At 37.6% G+C, this 17,416-nt stretch overlaps 1 protein-coding gene across 1 annotated transcript; it reads right to left on the bottom strand.

The window, feature by feature from the left end:
- Nucleotides 1–293: 293 nt before the first annotated feature.
- mttp (microsomal triglyceride transfer protein) lies at nucleotides 294–12,659 on the bottom strand. The gene is made up of 18 exons (XM_028456470.1): nucleotides 12,470–12,659; nucleotides 11,153–11,340; nucleotides 10,935–11,078; nucleotides 8,905–9,012; nucleotides 8,705–8,821; nucleotides 7,892–8,031; nucleotides 7,663–7,813; nucleotides 6,988–7,145; nucleotides 6,719–6,887; nucleotides 5,874–5,981; nucleotides 5,553–5,765; nucleotides 5,263–5,474; nucleotides 5,049–5,146; nucleotides 4,488–4,609; nucleotides 4,174–4,401; nucleotides 2,970–3,094; nucleotides 1,259–1,429; nucleotides 294–1,171 (listed from the first exon to the last, which is right to left on the bottom strand). Exons 1-18 carry the CDS (start codon nucleotides 12,558–12,560, stop codon nucleotides 1,024–1,026), a joined length of 2,691 nt encoding a protein of 896 aa, XP_028312271.1. The 5' UTR covers nucleotides 12,561–12,659; the 3' UTR covers nucleotides 294–1,023.
- Nucleotides 12,660–17,416: the final 4,757 nt, after the last annotated feature.

Below are 17,416 nucleotides of genomic sequence, written 5' to 3' on the forward strand. Positions count from 1 at the left end.
TTTTTTTTTTTTGGTTTTGTTTTGTTTCCTTTTTTTCTTTTCTTTCTTTTTTGGTTTTTCATAATATTTACTCCCCACAACACATTATCTCAATCTGTGTGTTGAAATTCTGTTAGATTGTAAACACAGATATTTAGAGAAGCATTAATAAGACATGATACTTTCTGATCAAGGCTGGTACTCAGGTGCACCAAAAGGGTTATATAAGCAGTTTAAAACTTTAATGGAAAGAGTAAAACTGTAAAAAATAAAAATAAATAAATAAATAAATAAATAAAATGAAGATAAAAATAAAAAAGTCTCCAGTGTTTGTTTATTTTCAATTACAATATATTTTTTAACACAACGCAGATGTAAAGCTCAGTCACGCAGCAATTATAGCCGTGTACAAAAGCCAAATTCAAGCTCTGATGGATTTAAACCCAGAATGAAGTTTGTGTGCATTCCTCATCTCTGTAGAAGCAATTAGTTTTAAATAAAATACTGATTTGATTAATAAAAAATTAACATGTACATTCTGTGAGGACATTGGATATTTAAGTGTGTCCACTGTGAGGATAGAACTACAAAATAAACAATGTGTAGTCAGTGACTTTATGATCGATTGTGTGATTGATTTTGTGTGTTTCTTCCTTTATTGCCTGGGGGCAGCACGTTGTTACACTTTTTGGAACACAGGTGTGTTGTAAGATGGCACTGCATCAGTAGAGGTCAGAAAGCACAGTTTTATAATAAGGGAAATGTTTAAATCTGTGATATTTACAGGCTTTTATCTACAGTGAGCAGTGTTACACATTAAATAATATATCCTGCATGTGCTCACCATAAATACATTCTCACAGAAATAACAGACAATGCCACACTTGATGACAGTTGAATTACAGTGACTTAAATATCAACAGAATTGTAAACTTTTCATGTTTTGATAACAAACTAATATCCACCATTTCTCTTTCTTTTTAGTCTTTCACTTTCCCTGAATGTAATGAGCCCTCTGCATATACATAGGTCACGCTATCGTCTCTACCAGCTGGAGTCGAAAACCTTCTTGCACATGTCGGAGTTCTCCTGGTGAAGTGGGAACTCTGAGCCTGGAATCAGGAACTTGTTGCTCTTACGGGACACAATGTTCTTGCCCGATGGCAGGCCCTCGTATGTGGTGACGAAGTCGCTAAAAGACCAAAGCAACAAACCCAAAAATTATGTTTTGTTGAAGTCGAAGCAGATATTTCACCGCATTGATTAAATTGAATGTTACCTGACGGGGAAGGTGGTTTTGTCCATCTGCATGCACACCAGGAACGGGTATTCAGAGAACTGGACGGTGGTGATGAAATCCAGCGACGCCTCTGTTTCAAAGCTGACCTCCACTCCAGTCTTTAAAAAGTCCATGTCCACGGTAATGTTGCCAGTAAATACCAGTGCACCCCTGGAGACACCACACCAAACATTACGGACGGTGTGCTGATACTTAGAACATGCTATGAACTATTTGCAGAGGTGAAAGTAATGTATTACAAGTACTCACGTTACTGTAATTGAGTTACTTTTATGGACACTTGTAATTTTTTGAGTATATTTCTAAATCAGTGCTTTTACTTATACTTAATTATGTTTTAAAACAATTTAAGTAATTCATTACATTTCAACACCCAACCGTTACTGGGTGAATTATTTTTTGTTTTTGTTTTAAAATGATCAACGGACATTGTGAAACTACTTCAAATGAGATTACCACACAATAAATGATCCATAGGTTATTAGTATTGCCATTTCTGATCACTTTCTTGGGTTTAGGTTGGGATTTATAACTATTGTGTTGTCACACAGACAAATTTAGCAATTCATAGAGCCTGAACGTTTTTATTTAGTTTGAATTGAATTCATTTGTGTTATTTTATTTAAAATGGTACATTTTGACAAGCTTTTTATTTTATACAAATGCCTTTGTGGAAAATAAATTAAGTTCCAATTGTGCAAGATTTGGTTTCTTCCTTTTTAAGTTTATACATGAGATGTTTACTGTATGCTAGAGAACAGTGCCAAGATTTATAACCAATAATAAACAAGGGCAAGGGGTGAAAGTAACCAGTAACTTTTACTTTGAGTACTATTTATATCATGAGCAACTTTTTACTTAAGTATTTTATGCATGACTTACTTGTACTTTTACCTGAGGATTTCAATCAAGTAACTGTACTTCTACTCTAGTAGAATATATCAGTACTCTTTACACCTCTGTCAAACCAAGGTCAGTTATTCATTATTCCCAGATAAAATGTTACATTCGTTCTGTTAACACAAGGCAAAAACAGCATAAAAGCATCTAAAACCCATATTCTATCATATCATCTACCAATCTGTGTTGCCTTTTCCACAGTGTCGTCTGTGAATATGTGTTACTATCCCTTTGGTTCATGTACTTAAAGTTTAAATTTAGTGACATTACACTTTAAACCGCTTTTGATAAGCAAATGCCGACAGCTATCTGACACCAGTGTGAGGCTGTGCCCCATTTCCTCCGACTACAGTCGTACATCGGGGTGTGAGGTTTGGAAATAAAAAGCTTGACAAAGGCGACGTCAAATCCTCACAAACCTTAAAATGTGACAGGCGTAAAGCACAATAAAGGAACGTGTCCAGAGATCCGGTGGAACGGATGAATCAGTCAACACTTATAGACCTTCTAAAGTTCACACAAATCCAACATATCTATTTGTAGCACATAGGCATGTCTGAAAGGTCTAAACTGTGCCACATGAATTGTTTTCTAAGAGTCGTCTGTCTATCAGAGCAGCCCTTTGACCCAACGCTGTGTTGCATCACATTGTATCCATAGTGCCCCACAAACTTACTATGAGATAATGTATCATGTTCCACCAATTTACTTAACCTGTGACCCACAGACACCTCACAGCACATTATGTAAAGGCTTGGCAGGTGCCCTGGTTGATCTAGGTGAAGTCTACCTGTTGTTGACGCTGGTCTTGGACTCCCTGTACCACAAGCTGATCTCCATGCCTCCAGAAATGTCAATGGCCAAACCGCCTTGGAACTCTGCACTCGCTTTCAGACCCGACTGCAGCTGGATGACCTGCAGATGGTGAAAAAAAAAAAAAGGTCACACAACGAGAACATTTTTACAACAATTACAAATTCATTAACACAACTTTTTTAAAGACCAAACTGTGGCCATTTACATTCAGTCAGTCCAACAAGGCATTATAGCACTGGTTCCTAACCTTTTTCGGGTCATGACCCCTTTTTGATATCGTAAATTTCTGCCGACCTCAGGGACATTTTTTTATTCTTCTCGAATTAGTTTTTGATCATGTTTATTATTAAAGTGTGTCACAAATACAGAGTAGCCAGGATTAGCGCACAGACTGTGACAAGTGACGAGATCTTTTTATTCTGCATTTTATTTGAACTACATTTATTTTTGTGAAAGTTTAAGTATAGAATACAATTATTGTGTGTGTTAGGGCTGCACGATTATGGCCAAAATGATAATTCCAATTATTTTTTATCAATATTGTAATCACAATTATAATCACAATTATTTATCATATTATTGAAAAATCTGCGTTTTTATTGCATTACTTTCAAACAAACAACATGTGTACAGTTTACAGTGCAAAATTAAGCTTTAAAATGGAATTATAATTTTAAAAAAAATGAAAAAACAATTACCCCAAGAATTTAAAATGTACCAAAGGCTAACTGACTAAATGCACTATTATAGAGTGCAAAGCCCGTGTTTATTTTAAACGTAAATATTGCAGACGATAAGGTTAATTTAATCGTGGCAACCCAAATCGGGATCACAATTAAGATTTGATTAATTGCGCAGCCCTAGTGTGTATGTGTGATGTGTTAATTTGAAAAAGAATAATAATTAAAAAATGTAGAAATGTAATTTTAATCAGTAACTTTTTTTTTTTATTTTAGTTTTATTTTTTTTACCAATTCCTAGACATTTCAGGTGACCCAATTTAAATTCCAAATGACCCCAAGGTTGAAAAACACTGCTTTATAGTAATAAAAATGACTGTAATTATTTTTTGCTGCATAGAAGCATTAGTGTGATAGTCCTCTACGTCAGCAAGAGGCACTAGATAAATCATATTTAATCAGAACTTGTAAGTGAGACCCTAATGTGTGGACGTATACCTCTGAATGATCAGACAGCAGGATGAGACCCTTCACTACGTTCATCGGCTCTCCAGACATGGAGAACATCTTGGACATGAGGTCACTGTAACCCTTGAAGAAGGTGACGGGTCGAAGCTGGATGTCAAACAGCAGCGCAGACATCCCAGCGAAAGATTCCAGGTCTTCCTCACCTTCGTCTGGTGTTGCAGCAATCAGGGACTCTAAACCCTGAGCTTCGATTGCTACCTGCAAGAAAAGTATCATAGTAAAGTTCTCACTACATCAGGTAAAAAATCATGTATAATGTTTTTACAACTACAACTAGTGCCTACCTGAAGTCCATGAAGAACTGCTCCTTTACTAGCACCAAAGATATTCATGTTGCTCCTTCTGAGGATCCCTGATCCTGAGTAAAGGATGTCCAAACTGTACGTGGAGGTCACATCAGAGGACTCTGTAAGAAGAAGTCTATTGTAAATTATTTTACATTGCACATGGCCTATCAATGCATCCAGAATGGCTGTACGTTATAAAAGATTAGATAGAAAACACAAAAAAATGGAACATCAATGATTAGATTTATTGGTCATGAAGTGAAATGAATGAAGTGATACCATTTTTTTTAATGTATTCATTTGCAGATATTTGTTACTAAATGAATTGCATTTTTGTTTTTAATAAAAAAAATTTAAAAGAAAAAGTAAACAATTGGTTGTGAAAAGTAGACTGCATAGATTGTTTATTATATGTTTTTAAAGCAGTCCATTTAGGAATCTGTTGCATTTTATCAGAAATGACTTGAACACCTCTGCTTGATCAGACGAGGTCAATGATATTATGTTTAAAAATAATTGTCTTCTTTCTGTTTTGGTTGTTTCATGTTTTCCACTCACGTGCCATGAATCCTGAGAATGAAGACGACGATCCTACTTTTGAAAATCGGTCATAGTTTTGAGATATCATGTCCTTCATCACCTGCCGCAAGATTTTGCTAAAAAAAAAAATAAATAAATAAAAAAAATAAATGAATAAATCATTTTATTGCACAAACAGTGACTTAGACCTGTGTAACATAACCACATGTGCAAACTTTGTTTTTTTTCTAACCTGGCGGGCATGTTGAAGCGAAGGATGTCTTGGATCTTGGACAGCATGTACTTGTTCATCTCGCGTGGCAGGTGTCCGATGGACAGAAGCAGGTTTTTGGTCTCCATGTATGAAGGATTGCTGCTTAGGATGACATCAGCAGCAGCAGCTCGGACATTCTTTTCATAGATGCGTAGATTTTGGTGGTAAACCCTGTTTACCGCCTCCTTAACCTGAAGATCAACAGAAGACGTTCACCTGTCTGCCTCCATTCAGCAGTGAAATGACTGCTGGACTGCACAATAGATTACCTCGCTGGTAATTAGGCCGACATCGTATCTCTGCAGGGCTGTGAGGGCGATGGTGGAGTATGCTCCCAACTTTGACTCAGCATATTTGGTAAAGATGGGAATGGCCTCAGGAAGCAGTGAGTTCTTCAACGCCAGGAGATACATCTGAACTTCAGAATCATCCTCTGTGCTGTAAGGAACTTCTAAAATCATCTTCTTCACCTCGACCACTGTCTGAGGGGTGAACGTGAGCAGGAAATCATCAATAAACCAGGTTTGGTTTCACACATTGTCTGATCCCTGAGACAGAAGTTAATTTGTGCCGTAACATCAAACACTCACCGGTACATTGCATTGTCCTTTTTGACAGAGCTTGTGCACCAGAGCTCCCATAATGATCACCACAGACTCTTTGATGTCAGTACTGCCGATTTTTCCTTTGGAAATATCCTATAAAGAAAAATATTTCACATTAAAATTCAGTGAACACGATTGGAGAAGAACCTGATCTGCTTCAAATGGATTTGTTGGAAAACTCCAAACTAGAATGATAATCTAATCAGGAATTTTGGCACCAAAAGATTACGTCAGAGCTTTCAATTCTGAAGTTGCTGGTGTGATGGTTAGTGCATGTTCAATGTGGGATTTGCATGTTCTCCCATATCATTTGGGAGTATACTGTGATTTTCTTGAATTATGGGGTATAGCTGAATTCTGTAATTATGATGTGGGATAGAGTGTCTATTGACTGTCTGTGTGTTATCCATGTCATCTTATAGCATCTCCTATGGCCTCAAGTACTGGATAGGTTTTGTTGAATGTGTATCATTCACATAATTGATAGGAAGAGACTGAGATGGCATTTACTACGTTAAAACACACTGTGAGAATGTGGGTTGAAACCATGGACTTTGTGTGTGGATGTTCTCTCTGGTACATTTGTGAGCATTTTTTGAAACATTTGTGTTTATCTATTGTTGCAGTTCCATAGGATGGATGAAAAAAACGTTTTTTTGTCGATACTGCTTGAGTGTGTCATAATGTATGTGTCACCGCATTGGGAGTGATTGGGACGGGAAGCTTTCATCACAGCTGCAAACAATACAATAATGAATCTCCTTTCAGAGCGAGTACATCTCAGCTGGTGGAGAGGGAAAGAAACGGCTTCGGATTCACTCGGTTCTCACCAGAAGAACCTGAAGCATTCTCTCATTGGGATGTGAGGCAAAGCCACATGCGTAGAGGAACCTCTCCTGTAGAACAAAACCTTTGGCATCGGTAAAGTTGAGGAACTGAAGCATGGCATCCAAGGAGGCAACTGTCTGTGAGGAAGTGACAGCGTCCACAACCTGAGGTCTGAAGACGAGGAAAAAGACTGGATCAGACGATATTCACAGTTTCTCTTTCGATCATTCCTATGAATAAAAGGACAATGACTACAGAGTAGGCCGCTTACAGAGATGTCTTGCTGGCACTCTTCAGCACTTTGAGGATCTCCTCCTTGGATGCTTTCCTAATGCTTTGAATGAGAGCCAGGAAACTACGAGGAGCCGCGGCTTTGGCCAGGCCGGTTGGCTCCAGCCGCTTCTGTTCAGCCTGCCAGTGCTCAAAGAGCTGAGGGGGAAGACAGGGGAAATGGGATCGTCTTCAGTCACTAATTACACTCCAAAAATACACATATCCCTTCACTACTGTCTCAAAGAAACCTTTATTAAAGCCTTTCTAAGCTCTATGCTCTATTCCTTGTTCCTATAGGAATATTACCAGTAATTACCAGTAACTGAGGAACATGATCTTGTCATAAAATATTAATAAAAACTCAATGACGAGTAGAGAAGAAGTCATGTACATGTTTAATTAACTGTTTTTGAAAACAAATAAATGTGTTAAAAATACATATATTTAACATTATGAAGAAAAATGAACTCACTAGATAATTTGCATCTCAAAAAAACAATTTTTTTCTCAAAAGAATTGAAAATTTAGAACTTTTCATGTTTTCCATGTTGTCTTTATGCTTGAGTGATTATGCGTTCGTTTCACGTCAAAACACGAGCTGCGGCTGAGCTGTGAAATAAGGCCAATAGTAAACTTCACAGGTGTGTAAAGGTGAAGAGTTAGTGCTACTCACTGATGGACAGCTTTTGCACTTGGGTTTGACCTTTTCTGCCACTATACCAACAGCTGCCAATTTATCATCAGTTGACTTCACCACTCCTGCAGCATCTTTCCCAGCAGCTTCTAATGGTCCTGCCTCTGTACCGATCAGTGTTAGGGTTTGCCTGTGACAGAAACAAACGCTAATCAAGCCTGCAAAGTAATCAGATTACAAACTGAATCTTAATGAAGGGACGCCTGACCTGGACAACACTTTAGCAGCCGTCGACCTGCGAGCATTGACAGAAACCCAGTGCGTTTCCTCAGCCACGGCTGAATGGATGAAGCCATCGTCAAGTTTGAAAACTGTAACTGAGCTGGACTTCCTGCTCACACCAAGAACCTGAGAGACAAAGACGGGAAATAAAGGTAAAGCTGGTGTTAATAATTATGAGCTGTTATAGGGCTTGATTTGCACAGGTTTCCTAATATTTGTGTCTTTTTCTGTATGCGGTATGCTTGCCCAGGCCGAAACCTTTACTGTTTGGTAGAAGTTAATTTTACAAATAATGTTGTTCTTTCTTTCATACCTGTTAAAACTAGAAATCCCCCTCCAAAGAAAAATGTACATCTACGATGATGACTTTTTAAAAATAGAAATAGAAGAATTTGACCACCACATTGTGTGAATGGGTGACCGTGACTGGCAATGTAAATTTGTTTTGAAATGCTAAAGTGTTGTCATGACTTGTGTAGACCTATATAAATGCATTACGTTTTTGTGACCAATAAATATATCACAGATTCAGTCGACTTCAACATTTACCTCTGCCAAAGAGGTAGTGTTTTCACTGGCATCTGTCTGTGAATGTGGGTGTTTGTTAGCAGCATATCTCAAAAGTTCTAACAGATTGTAGATACAGTACCTCTTAACTTGGTTTGCTCACTTGTTGTAAAAGTGATCATCTGAAACTAGACTAGATTAACAGGAAATACATGTAATCCAAAGATTACATGTATGAGTGGAACCTGCCTTTCTATCTTAAGGCCTGATCCAAGCTCCATTTCTCACTCACCTTACTGTGTGTAGTAAACCCAGTCTCTGCCGTCCTACACGTCTCCAGTCTTTTGGTTCTTGTTATTTGACCTTTAACTGCCTTGTACTCGATCAAACACCTTCCAGACACATCATTCTGCAGACAGGCAAATATCAGGTTTGTTGGGTGGTTACGTGCACTGTAAACATGATATAAATAAATGCGAAAGTGCAGTTTACCTCTATAACCTTCCCCGTGTGAAGCTGCACTTGCAGTAAGCTGGCCAGGCCTCTTTTAAGATTCTTGATGATTGCTGGCTCTTTCCAGTAAGAATAAAAGGCTTTGGTCTACAACAGGATATTAGAATAATTAATATAATCAAAGGAACGTAACCACAGGTGAAAAACGAAGGAAACAAACATCGCTGCAGCAGCTCGCTCTTATAATTTGCCACCTGTTGCATTTTACATTCACACTTCAAGACAATCTGAAGCTCGTATTAAGGAATACTGTACGTGTTTTTCTTTGAAGTGCGGCTCTAAAACAAATGGGGCATACTTTAGTATCAACACATTCGTAGAAACAAAGATGTGCAAATCCCACCCTTAGATAATAGAACTGAGGGATTGCTATACCATTCTTAGTGTACAACCTTCAACCTCATCCTGAACCATAAAACCATAAAGCTGTCTAACTTTTTCATGCGCACTCAATATTCACAGTAATCTGTATTTACCAAACCACTGCATGCATTTGCATTATTTGGATTCAAGTTGCCTAAAGTAAGGAATCCGAAGGCGCGTTGATTTGTCAGCCGAGACAGAACCAGTTCTAAAAAGTATCATATCACACAGCAAACAGCTCTCTCAGTAATAACCTCTGCCATCAAAAGCATGTAAAGTAGTCTATGACATCATCCCACAGTGTCTCCAACACAGTATGTGAGTTATTTGTGGCACCCAACCACAAAATCAGAGAGGACCACCATAAATAGTCTGCCCACTGGCACTCCGTAATATTCCTGCCACAGCTTGCCATGAGTATAAATAATCCAACAATACCAGAGGTCACATCACCCTCAGCACAGCACCAAACCAGGTCTGCAGGAAGTCACATTAAAGCTGTGAACATGGAACGCTTCATTACAGTTTTTCCTCAGTCATGTTGGTACATTTTTAGGCCCGGCTACTGGACTCAAAACGCCACTCATTTTCTTTTTCTTGTTGTTGTTGTTGTTGTTGTTGTTGTGTACACAATTTTATTTGTTTTACTCGGTGGAACCGAGTCATTTGACTAAATTCACTGGAACGTGGTCCGTGCTATTCGGAGTGGAAACGTTCTGAGGGCCCGGCCGTATTTCATCAGAACTTGTTCAGATAAGAAATAAAATTCTCAACCTGTTTAATATTTTCATCACTGTGTCACTTGTGCATATCAAAAAAACTGTTTCTCATTTCTTTGAACAAGTTTGCAAATTCTTTGGTAGCAGGTCTCTGTTGAACAGTCTGATTGCATAAGTCTTTACAAGCAAAACGGTTGTACAAGTTGTCATAAGATATCAATCACATTGCTAGATTATAGATAGATAGATAGATAGATAGATAGATAGATAGATAGATAGATAGATAGATAGATAGATAGATAGATAGATTGTCATCACTATTTATTCATTCATCGTTATTCATTCACACCAGTCATACTGGTGGTGGTAAGCTACGTTGTAGCCACAGCTGTGGCATACTGACCAAATTGTGCCTACGGCCCTTCTTACTACAACAACAAAGACTGGGATAGAGCGGGATTTGAACCGCCAACCCTTTGGTTCGATTTATCTATCTATCTATCAGTTTATCTATGCAAACAATGGCTTACTTATAGTTCTTATAGCTCAAATCTAAATGCAGAGACACATGCACTTGGACAGAAATCTAACACAAACATGGCAGTTAGTTCAAATATAGCTACAAACACACATGAAGATCGATGGTATGAAGCCATGAGCAGAGGAGAGATAGTCCACGTATAAAACAAGATTAAGATTAACAGAGAAAGACCACAGACTTGTGGAGGAGATGACGATGGACAGTGTTTACGAAGGAGATGAAGAGGAAGAACTCACGTTAAAGGAAAACAGTGCTGGAAGTAGAGTACAAACACTGAAAGTATTTCACATGCTTGCTGTGACGACTGTGATCAGTCAAACAAAACAAAAAACATGAAAGTAAAAGACTGTAATACTATAACACAGAAGCAGTCATAACTGTCTTACCTTTCCATTTCTCAGATGCAAAAAGAAAGGTTTAGTCACAGCAGCTGAGTTGGTTTTCCCCAAAAGGCCCTCAGTGGTGGTTCCTTCAAGGATGTTGTTCTTCCCTGCGCTCTGAGATGGATGTTCAATCCTCAGGTTTGAGATCTGATGACAAGAAACACTTATATTTTGACAAGTTTTCTACAATGTTAGTCTCATCGTATCATCAGCACATTTACCGCCAGTTGAACCAGTTGCTCGTCGTCGTTGTTCGGGTCTCTCCAAACCAGATTGACGTCCACTTCACAGGAGATCCTGGAGCCAGTGCTGCCCTCTTTTGACCCTCTGGCTTTGTTTAGCAGGACTTCAGTGGTGTAGCTGAATTTGTACAGCTGGTTGTTGTTCAGTCGGGGTCCAGCAGCAACACCTGAAGAAACACAGGAAACACAGCCACAGTCAGCAGCAGCTGAATAGGTATAAGGTTCCCTCTCATATGAACAAAAAGCTTCTTTTCACCTTTCATTACAAGTTTGTGTTGTTTGTGCAGATTTGGAAGATTAATGCAGCATGAAAATCTTATTTTTAGTGCATTTATACTGAAAAAATAATTTGAGCACCTACCAGGTGGTTATAAACGCCTATAGCAAAAATCAAAAAAGTACGGTAATAATAATGCAGGTTTGTGTTGTTGTTTACTTCTGATCTCAGACAATCCTTTATATATACAGTATATCCTATCAAGGATATTCTCTTTATTTACCACAGATACAGAAAGTAATGTAAAATGAAATTAATCAAATCAAATTGAAACCAGGACAAATTGACTTTGCAGTTTTTTTCAAGCCCTTTACCTGAAGAGACATTTTAAAAAAGGAAACTGAAATGAAGAGCTAAGGTGATACACTCATGGCCAATCATCTGGGTGTGTTTAAACCACTGAGGACTGAAATCTCTATTAATGACCGGCCTATAGGGAGATATGGCTGTAAGCCAAGAGAGGCGTCTGACTGACGTGTCAGTCCTTGATTTCATCAATGGTTCCTGAGTAGTATGAACGTTATCAGGACAAAAACTAAATACCTGCTCTGTTTCCTTTCAACAACAAATTAGTCAAAAAGCAACTCATGAAAAAGCAAATTACAGTACATTGATTGAGTGTAAACACTACTGGCATTAATGAATGTGCTGCATTCATTCATTTAAATGTATGAAACTCCTCATTGTAAAAAACAAATCAGCAGTAAACTTTAGATCGGCACACAAACTTAGTTAGTTTCCAAAAGAACAATTTTTTTTAACCATTTTGTGACGAAAGCTTATTTTAAAAAGCTCTATCAAAAAAATGAATTATCACATTTTTCCGAACAGCCCAAAAAAAGATATTAATTTATTTTAACATTAAAACTTGAACATCAAGAAAGTCGCAAATTAACGTCAAATTCTTCTCACCATCACCTTTAAACCATCTTCTTGAACCTAATGGATAATCAAATCTTCATTGGACAATGAAACTGTCTGATAATTTAAGAATAGTTCAAAACAGCCCATTCACTCACCTTTAGCAGACACCGAGACAGATGTGGCAGCACAAAGCATGAGCACAGCAAGAGCCAGCATTGTGTGTCCCCGTTCTACAGCCAGATTCATCAGATGGACACAGAAAGCCGGCTGAAGAGGCACCCAGGGGCCAAAAAGAAAAGCAAGGCACGTGGAGGCTTCTCCTATTATGTTTTATCTGAGGGGAGGGCAGACTCCAAACTCCACGCTCAAGTACTAAGTACGAGATAACCTGCAGATGATTAACCTGCTGCAGCACAGATTTGACAGGAACTTGTAATGTTGATAGATTCAGCCACGGTGTCTCCTAGTATAGCTGAGTGCATGGGTTGGGATTGATTCATCTGTGATCAATGAGTAGGGCAGACCGACTGAATGATGTCATCTATTACTCTAAGAGAATAAAAGACTTAGGAAAGGGAGCATTACAACTACAAAGTAGAGTGTCACTTACCAGATTGTGGTAGCAGAAGCTTCTCATGATGAACACCTTTCACCTACTTTCTGAAAGAGATCAACAGTCACTACTTTGTGGCCATTCTTGCCTTCTTGGAGGAAATGGGAAGTCTGGTAAAGAAACCAGCCCTTCATCTCAAATTACAGTTCCCCAGAGAGGCCAAACTTCAGCTGAGGGACAGTCTGTGCCATGAACAAGCAATTCTGAAAATGGATGGATGGATGTTTTCTGTTGCACTTTTTGATCATGTAAAGCACATTGAATTGCCTTGTGCATGAAATGCGATATACAAACACATTTGCCTATGAAGGCCAGCAGGACAGAGACTGTGATTATTTGGACCCGATATGTGACTCGGCCCCAAAGTGTCTGACTCACAGGTAGATCAGTGGTTGGTCAATTACAAACCAAGATATTGAAATTTTGCCAATGAAGTGAGATAGGACATTTTTGGATTTTTCACATTGCTTGGCAGAGGTAATAATCCAATTAGAAAGTATTTCATTAAAACTACAATTAAATTCAAAATGTTGATTCTTTGTACCGGTTTTGAGGAGATACAAAAGCTGAAACCGAATTGGCTGCTGATAAATTTTAAGTATTAGAAAGTGAGTGAAAGTGTCTGATTGGACTGTTGAGTAAATTAGTGATAACAATAGTGTTGTTTTCTCAGGAGTCGAGGATAATACTGGGAGTCACAAAGAGACGTGGCCAAAGGACAGCAGCAGAGTTTACATGAAGTCTTGAGAACAGGGTAAACAAATTTATCAAAGCAGGGCATCTAGATCACAAATCATATTTTAGTAACAGGAATAGAAAACAGGAAGTGTCTTAACTGCAACTTCTGAACTGCTTTTCGGCTTTCTTTGTTGAAAGCTTGTATTAAAAGAAGAACAAAATTGGTTTGGGAATTATTGGAATATTCAAAAAAAAGTAAACTTTCAATGGAAATTGTTCATTGGAATTAAGGGGAAATTGGGAATAATTTAGATTAACCGTATCATATATAAACATTAATATTAGCATCCTATAATACAAATAAAAAAAAACAAGATTTCAACCAGTGGGTGTTCACTGTAGCTGTTCCCACTTAATGTTCTTGAAGACAAAATACACCGCTTTATTGGTGTTTCCATCTTGTAAATTTGACGTCATTTTTAGCCAGAGTATGCGCTGTAGGGTCCGGCAAGAGGAGCCCTGGTAACACGCCCCGCCCATTTAGCGTACTGCCCTGATGAGTTATGCAAGCCCAGCTATGCCAAGAACTTAAGTATCTTTCCCGTCTGGAAATTCTACCAACGTCTTGTTCAGATCACAGAGGTTAGTACAAAACCATGATATACTTCAACTCAAATATCTAGTTAAATGGCGTCTAGGCTTTCCTTCACGACGTAACTGCTATTCACAAAAAGAGCTACGCAAGATCCGCGGCTGATAATAACTAATGATCAAAGCAGAGTTTAGGTTTGGGAAAAAGTTATGTGACGAGTATTTTAACTTTACAGTTTGACCCACATTGCATCTGTTATCATTGAGGAGGCGGGGTTTATGACATATACTGCAACCAGTCAGCAGGGGGAGCTCAAAAAATAAAAGCTTCACTCCACCGGGGAGTTTGTCCTGTCCATTCTTTTTACAATTTATGATTTCAATTAGGGTTGCACAATTCCAGAGGTTTTTAAAGTTGGAATAAACAGGAAAAAAATAAGGAATTTAGAAAAATGAAGGTTTGCCTTTCTCTAGTTGGGAAAATATCTTTTAGCATTATCTAAATATCTGTCATCCGTTATTTAAATTTACTCCCAATTCCTGGTTAATTCCAATAAATATTTTCCATGAAAAGTTTATATGAATCCCTGAACTTAAATTTCTGTGGAAATTTACCAAAAATGTTGTTCCCCTTTCCAATCCTAGAGGATTGGAAAGGGGAATCCTCGAACCAGGGATCTCCCAATACAAAGCAAAAGTTTGTCAGCTAAAAATCAAGTCATGATGGATTTTTAGATTCAAAACTTCACATCTTCTCAAATCGATGCATATTTCTCCATAGCTGGAACTCACATACATTTTTGGAAGTGTAATTAAATACGACCTCACAGGAGAAAGCACACACACACACAGACAGATACAAAGAACCACATTTATTCTTCTTATATATATTTACATCTCATCACAATCGAGTTATTTACAGTCCTCAGGAGCACATTATATGAAACAATGGTTATATAATTAGGAGTCTGTAGAACTCACAGGTATGGCACTGAATGGTAAGAAAGGAGGGATCCTTAAACAATGACTGACATATAGGAAACTGTTAGAAAAAGGAGACCTGTATTATATATTGATCTCACATCATTTCCTTTGAAGAGTCAAAAAATAGTAATGTTTAATATATCTTGTTTGGTGAAATCTGCACCTTTTTTGCACTAAGAATGTCATTCTTTTTCTTTTTTCCTACTAAATTCAAACAGCAGTTTATGTGTTGCAGTAATGTTTAACATCCATGACTGCATTTGAAAACCATGGATGTGAAAAATGCAGGTCATCCTACATTTAAATATCATATTATAATATTACATTTTGTAACTGTATCTGTTGCACAAACATACTTGAAACTATGTTGTTTTGAAGATTTCAACACAAAAAAAAAAAGATTTCCCTCCATTAGGCAGATCTATTAAAAAGAAAGAAAGAAAGAAAAAAGACAATAACATTGGGAACAAAAAGATTAATGTGAATCAACACTGAAAGACAGTGGGATCAAGGCCAGGAAACAATATTGAGCGTGACATCGTGTCATTCGTGAGAATCTTTGGGGCCTTGTGGTGACAATAGCCCCCTCCAGTGGTCACTGGTGGAATTAAAGTGACAGTGGAAAGGCTGCAATTTGTGAGGATTAAAGTGCTTAAGGGGGAGTTTGATTAGATGTCACATCTTCAGGTATACTATAAGTATAGTTACACATTTTTACACAAGTCCATCTGTAACACACCTATTGTGTGTTTTTGTAGTAACTAAATCAAGTTACTGTCGTAGTCTAACATAATTCCACTGTAAGGGCCCGACTTTGACAACGAAGAGCACACATGCAATAGCAGAGAAAGTTTAAAGCCTTTTGTTTATTCACTGTGTATCTGGACTCCCTACTCTCTTAACTGGGGCTAAAACTCCCAATTTATGGTAAAGCTCCACTAGTGGTCAAATTTGGAGTACATGCACTCAATTTGGGGAGCACTAGTGAAGACAAACGTGTCACTAGTAAGTATTATATGTAGGGCTGGGCAAAAAATCAATTCAATCGATTAATCAAATTTGTAGATAAAAACGATTAAAAAAATAAAATAATAAGTTTTAAATATTTTTCTTATTCCCCACCAGTTTTTTCGAACTTTTTCACGTTCCGATGTGAGCCCGCCCCCTCTTTGTTTACATGTGTTTACCCTTTCAGTAGGCTACATGTGCGCCACAGGTATGTTCAATTTCTTATTCATGCTATGCTGAGATGCTAAGGGAAGAGTTTATTATTTTTGTAATTGTAATGTTATAAAATATGCAGTTATCCGATTTCCTAATCAGAAAATTTAAGCTCCTGTGAAGTTACTGTTGTACTTTTGCTTAAACCTGGGTTAAAGCTTGAAATAGTTGAATGACAGAGCCTCATTTACTTTTTATTTAGGGATTATTCTATGCATTTTAACTCTTGAGGACAATCACAGCAATAAAGTTGCACTTTTGACAATATATCTGATGTCTGCAGTCATTTTAGGTGCATTAAAAAAAAAAAAAATATCAAAAATCAAATTTTTCTTTAAAAAATCTGAGATTTTTTTTTTAGGCAAAATCGCTCAGCCCTAATTATATGCTAATAAGGAGTTTGGAAATGCCAATTAAGGCTAGCCATTGGCTTTTGAAAATATTACAACCAATCGGAATGCTGGATCACAAGTAGTGAAGGCAATAGAGTGTCAAATAAAAAGTGATAACAGCCAGCCACACTGAGGTGATCAGTGATTCCTCGCTCATATTATGCATTGGAGTCCAACTCTTTTTTCCCTTTCTTCTGAATTTAAGGTAAATCCCATTTCATCTGTATAACAGGGATTAAATGACCAACATTAATATTTCCCCTTTGACTGATTTGTTTTTTTTTTTAGGAATTTCCTCTTTTGAACTACACTATGTCAGGACTAATGTCCCACTTTTTGATCATTTGTAATAGTATAAATTTAAAACAAGCAATGCACAAAGAGTTATAACTAATAATGCCTCATTTTTATTTTCTTGTTTAAAGATAGTTTGCAAAACACACAGCAAAAAGTATAAAATGACACCAACAGTATGTACTGTATGCGTATATGACTCGTTCCCTGCTCTGTCCTGTCAAAATAGGGCCCTACACGTCTGCCTGTGTGTAATCATCTCACATAAATCATTTAAAAACCCTCTGCAGTTTAAATGGACTGAAAAACATTCAACAAAGGGCTCGCCA

The sequence above is a fragment of the Gouania willdenowi genome, chromosome 1 (genome assembly GCF_900634775.1).
Source record: "Gouania willdenowi chromosome 1, fGouWil2.1, whole genome shotgun sequence".
Taxonomy (NCBI): domain Eukaryota; kingdom Metazoa; phylum Chordata; class Actinopteri; order Blenniiformes; family Gobiesocidae; genus Gouania; species Gouania willdenowi.

What these genes read in the sequence shown, in the direction of transcription:
- mttp (XM_028456470.1), bottom strand. Translation starts at nt 12,560, where the DNA reads ATGAATCTGGCTGTAGAACGGGGACACACAATGCTGGCTCTTGCTGTG. An exon ending in TGTCTCGGTGTCTGCTAAAG is followed by an intron (nt 11,341 to 12,469) that starts GTGAGTGAATGG and finishes GTGTTTCTTCAG; the next exon opens with GTGTTGCTGCTGGACCCCGA. An exon ending in ACACGGGGAAGGTTATAGAG is followed by an intron (nt 8,822 to 8,904) that starts GTAAACTGCACT and finishes GCCTGTCTGCAG; the next exon opens with AATGATGTGTCTGGAAGGTG.